The following is a 5,714-nucleotide window of genomic DNA, read 5'->3' as shown; positions in this document are numbered from 1 at the left end:
AGAGTAAGAACAGTGAGCTGTACAACAGAAGCAGCAAATGTACGATCAGAGATGCATCTGTGGAAAAGTGACCCTGGACTTCGGGTACCATTGCATCATGAATGTGGAGGTGTTAAACCACAAAGCTTTAAAAAGTAAAGGAGATACATTAGGTCAGTGGCTTACCTTTAAATTATTGTCTTTATTTTGCAGGTTTATATTAGGATAAAGGATGATGAATGGAATGTTTATCGAAGATATGCGGAGTTCAGAAGCTTGCATCATAAATTACAGAATAAATACCAGCAAGTGAGGACTTTTAACTTTCCACCCAAAAAGGCCATTGGAAACAAGGTACTTAGAAGAACTCATAGTATCATTAAGGGCTGGGGAAAACACCTTTCCTGTCCACACACACGAAACCAGAGGGGACTGTCATAAATATTTTTTACACCTGCTAGACAGTACCTGCTATTTTATACAGACTTTGCCCTCAGCTGCAGGTTCACTGACAATGCAGTTCATGCATTGATTTTTTCGCTCGCTGAAAAGACGACTGTTTTTATTAAAAGAGATATCGATGTCATACACAGTAGACAAATGCACAACCCCCCCAAAACTGTCCTGGACAGCTGTACGTGTAAAATGAAACCTCTACTCTGTTCTTTTCAATAAATGCCAGCAGTTAACACTGGTCAGTAATTCATTAAATATTTCTGTAAATTTGAAAAGCATCAGTCTAAATTCCTTAGATTTCCTATTCACCAGTTTCAGTTATTTGATCTAGCTTTTTAAAGGCACTTGGATGCCTAATTCATATAAGCTGAGTCTTTGTGTCTTAGCTCTCCCATTTTAAAAGGGAATTCCTGTGTTTTCATATCATATAGGGATTTTGCAATAAATATAGTAAATATTGTAGTGTAAATGTAGTAAATATGTAGTATCATGTAGTTTAATCCTTCGTCACCATGAATTTAAACTGTTTAGCTTAACTACACATTGCAAATACATCGCAAATCCAGTAAGGATTGAGAAGTAATCAAAGTAAATTTTCTTTGCAGTGTAGGAATGATCTGAAAGATTTATTTAATTATCACAAGCAAAATATTTGAGATTTAAATCGTGCTTATGACAAAAAATGTGAGTTATGACTAAAATAGTGCTTATGTCTAAAGTACTGGGTGCTTAAATCAGTGTTTCTATTGCTGATGAAATTTGTTAGCTTTTATATAGGATTTTATCGTTTGGGTTTTTTTTGGCCTTACTATCTAAGAAGCACCAACTGTAGTGATCAGTGTCGTCATCAAAAGAAAGCTGATGTGATGATGACTAAAATATTCAAAAGATCTTAATGAGATTTTTTTTGGCCTAAGATCTCATTAATACATGTATCATTAGAAAGCCAGAATCATACTGATTATATCTCTTGCAACTTCATCTATGACGGAAAAATGTCATCAGCTTTTATATAGGATTTTATCGTTTGGGTTTTTTTTGGCCTTACTATCTAAGAAGCACCAACTGTAGTGATCAGTGTCGTCATCAAAAGAAAGCTGATGTGATGATGACTAAAATATTCAAAAGATCTTAATGAGATTTTTTTTGGCCTAAGATCTCATTAATACATGTATCATTAGAAAGCCAGAATCATACTGATTATATCTCTTGCAACTTCGTCTATGACAGAAAAATGTCATTGCTACTTTGTATGAAGTAATATAAAATTTCAAAAACAAATAGAAAAGAATAATATTTGTAAATTCCTTAATGGCATTCACATGTCAGTGAATGTGGAAGATAGATAGATGTGGAAGATGTTTAAAGATAGTAACTCTGATCTGACTTCAGATGGTTTCCCAAGTGGTCTGTAAAAATGAGTAGGTAAGCTTGGCTCCTGTGATATGAAACGAGTAGTAACGAACATGATCTGGAATAAGTGGTGGTGGTATAAATACACATGGGATTTCTCAATAGCATCATGTAGGTCTGGTTGCTTGGCATAAGGTCCACGAGAGTTAATGTAGTTGCTTGTTGCCTACTAACCTAGTAAAGGGAAGGTTTTGTGAGAGCTTTTCTGGGGGTTTTTTTGTATATTAGAAGATCATGCATTTTTAATTTCATTTTTAGTAGATAGTTTTGTGATAGAAACAATGCATTTTCTTCTTCGTTACATAACTAAAAGGAGAATTCCTTTTGTGAAGTGGTGGAGTATCAGCCACTTCAATAAATTACCAAAGCCTTCCTTTAAGCTTTTTCTGATAGTCTTTCATCCTTGAGTACTTTAAATACTAATTGAATTACAACTTCACTTGCACAATTGATGCATACAAAATTATCAGTTGAGGAGCTCATTACAAAATTTGCATCGCTTATTCTTTCAGTGCTTTAGCTTCAGGCTAAAATTCTACCTTAATCATGCGTAAACGCACAATCACTTTTTGTCATATCAGTGCTCAGAAAAAGTATCTTTTCTTTACAGTAAGAAATGCGTGCCATCCCTTGCCGCTTCTGTGGTGGGACGTAAGCCGGTTGTGTAGTTGGAATTGATTAGTGATTGTGTTTCTGGGTACCTGCTGTAAATAGCTCGCAAGTCTCTAAGTGGCACTTTCATATCAGCTTTGCGAGAACTCGCCTCAGTTATCCCCCAAGAGCTCGTTTCCACAGCACGTTGGTTAGGCAAATTTTTGTCCTTTTAGTGGTGCTATTTTCTAACCCGTGTGACAGGGTGTTTGCATTTAGGAGTGTTCTATAGTTTTGGCCAGTATGGTGGATCATGCTTCAGGAACAGTTACCCTGTAGATCCAGCAGTAGTAGCCCCTTGGAACGCCGTGTGTGACTGCCTGAGGTGGGTTACTGGCCTTGGGCTGGCTCTCCTTTCCATGACAGGCAAACTGAAATAAATGGAAGGTATAAAAAATTCAGTGTAAAATAAATTCATTCATGTGGGAACGTCTGTCTTGGAATTCTTAGAACTTCCAGTTGAGGATGAGGGATTTGTGCAGGGTGTTGCATATGCAAATGTTTGGTAATAAGCGTTAGAAGAGATATTGTCAATACTGTTTTATCAATACAAGGACGTATCAAAATACAAGTGGTTCTTGCTTCCACTGAAGGTGTGACTTCAGAGGTTGTCTAAGCATGGAGAAACTGAATAAGGTAGCTTTCCACCGAGCACTGACTGGACGGCATGATATGCATTGCTTCCCGTTAAAACATTGGATACCCTTCATGGAAAGAATGCACAGCACTTCTCTGAGATTAGAAGGATGTGACTTTGCCATGGCTCCTCAACCATATAGGAGGAACAATACAGAAATCTGCAATAAGCGTTCTGTCTAGGAGAAAATATTGAGAGCAACGTCACTGAGAGAAGCATCTTTCAGAGCTGCAGAAGGGTCTGTGTTCATACTTTTTCCAACCTCACTACTATTCCAATAAATATCCCAGACCATGACGTTAACATAAACACTACCAGTAATTCTAGACTGATGTGGAAAATCACATTTATGGTTTAAAGGAATTAATTCACAAGGTGCATGCATGAGGCCAATGTACATTTTATTGCCTTGATAGTGAACGTGATCGTAATAGTTAAGGTACCGGCAGTGTTTGAAATACGTATTTTAAAATGGAAAATGTAACAATTTCTGTTCAACTAGTACATAGACAATAACAGAAGAAATATGGAATGCTTAAAAGAGAGTGACTCAGGAAGGATTGTAGGGAAGGAAGTAATTTCATTATAGACTGGCGTGTTTTTGTGCCCCGATTCAGCAAAAGCACTTCAGGCCATGCTAAAATTTAAGTACATGTTCAACTTGCACTGAAATTGGAAGTACAGATATATATGCTTTTATACTCTACGGACTTTAGCAGCTCATAGAAAGTGTCCTTCATTGGATTAGTTTGTCAAAGTCATACTGTCATAGGGAGCTGTGATGTAGAAAGCAGAGAAGAAAGCAAATTTTCTAGCTAATGCCTTTGGGGCAGCAGGCTAAATAATATTTCTTAGTACTAAGCTTTGATATCCGATGTCTACAAGCAGAATTAGTAGAAAATTACGACTCCGATGTTTCAGAATTGGACTACATTTGTTAAAGTAGAAAGGCTTTGGAAATATAAATCCTTGAGTTATGTATTAAAAATGTGAAGTTAAGGATTGCTTTCATTAATGCTTACTTAATTTGATTTTTGGGTGATGTAATATAGATTCTTAAATTCTATATAATTTTTTATTTTCAAAATGAGTAGATTTTAATTTTCAACCCTCTTAGTGTCCTTAAGAGGTATATTGATTTTTAAAATATGTTTTATACTATTTTGCCTTGTGGGTTTTAGAAAAACCTGTAGCTAATATAAAATTGACAGACATGCTTGTGCTGTTGTATGGTCGAGAAGAAAGAGATCCGTTGGTATTGTGTTCAGATCAGGAAAGGAACTGCAATTATTCTTGTATGTATGGCATCATATGTGTTAATTCTCTAACACTGCTTTTTATAGCGTTCTAAAGCCATAAAAAACCCCCTTTGTCCGCTAAGTTTACCATGTTACTTCAGAAGTGGAAGGCTCAGTTCTCAAAGAAGTATAAGCTTTAAATAATCATTGAGATTAAATTAATGCTCTCTAGTTTTCAAATAGGTAACTTAGTTGAAGATCCATACAGATGGAAATAAAAATAATTTCACACTTGGCATAATTATTAAGATTTCTTGTCACAGCACACCTCCTTTCTGACACTGTCACCTGCACGCTGAGGGGGACTACAGACTATTTCAGATTTTTAATCCAGATCCGCTGGGTTTTCTACAGGAAAAGGCTGCAGTTGATGATTTATTTATATAGCACTTAGAAAAGAGCATTCAGTTCTTCGTCACTGCCATTTTTTTTGGTAAAACACTACCTAAGAGAAGAAAAATAAGTCAGTAGGAAATGGTTGGCTTTTATATGACAAATACTTTATAGCAAACACTTCATCTTCAAGTTTTGTGGTATGAAAAGTCTGGGTTACCTGAAACTCAGCATGAAGGTTAGAGCTAGCAGAGCAGGATATTTCATTTTCAGTGAACGGTTTGCCGACTCGTACTTCATCTCTTTCAGAATGTCTCACTGCATTAATATGTTTATTTGGTGCTTAAGTGTAACATTTAATGAAAATAGTGAATTGAGGCTTTTCAAGTTACAAAAATTTGCTATTATTGCTGCTGAAGTTTAGGAAGAAGCAGCACAGACTATTAATTTTGCCTGTCGAGGGGTGGTTTTGTTTGCTGTCTTGTAATCCTGTAGTTAAGAGAAACAATTTTTTCTAACAAATTACTGAAGATAGAGCCCATAGAAACAGTTCAGATGGTGTTGCTTTACGTCATGACATGGGAGAAAAAAAGGAAGGGAATGTAATTTACATGCTGCTTGGACAACTGCTAGATAAAAATATTGCAGTTTTATAACAACTCATGCGTCATCTAGGTATTCTAGTAGCCTCCTGGTATAAATTGAAAAAATAAAAATAATTTTCTAAATTTATTATTGTGATGGTGATGCTGAATGAACAAGTTAGTTGGATTAATAAATTTCCTTTCAGATAAACCTTAGCAGAGACACCTGATTACAGAAATAAAACTAAAACCTCCTTTCTCTGAGTTTGAACTTTTATCCACATTTTCCTGTCTCTCTGTACCTGTCAATATGCTTGATTTTATGTTTCCTCCCCCCCCCCCCACCACCTATTTTCTTTATTT

At 35.8% G+C, this 5,714-nt stretch overlaps 1 protein-coding gene across 1 annotated transcript in view; it reads left to right on the top strand.

Annotated features, from left to right (window-relative positions):
* The window catches only part of SNX29 (sorting nexin 29), a gene marked incomplete at its 5' end in the record, with an annotated part of 95,084 nt that overhangs the window by 54,894 nt on the left and 34,476 nt on the right, over window positions 1–5,714 (top strand). The window contains one exon of the mRNA XM_010135338.1: window positions 193–333. Coding sequence (XP_010133640.1) covers window positions 193–333 — 141 coding nt within the window. The remainder of the gene's footprint in view (window positions 1–192; window positions 334–5,714) is intronic.

This window comes from Buceros rhinoceros, unplaced genomic scaffold (assembly GCF_000710305.1).
Source record: "Buceros rhinoceros silvestris isolate BGI_N320 unplaced genomic scaffold, ASM71030v1 scaffold114, whole genome shotgun sequence".
Classification (NCBI taxonomy): Eukaryota; Metazoa; Chordata; class Aves; order Bucerotiformes; family Bucerotidae; genus Buceros; species Buceros rhinoceros.
Note: the sequence above shows the minus strand (reverse complement) of the source record. Positions and strands in the feature narration are given on the sequence as shown.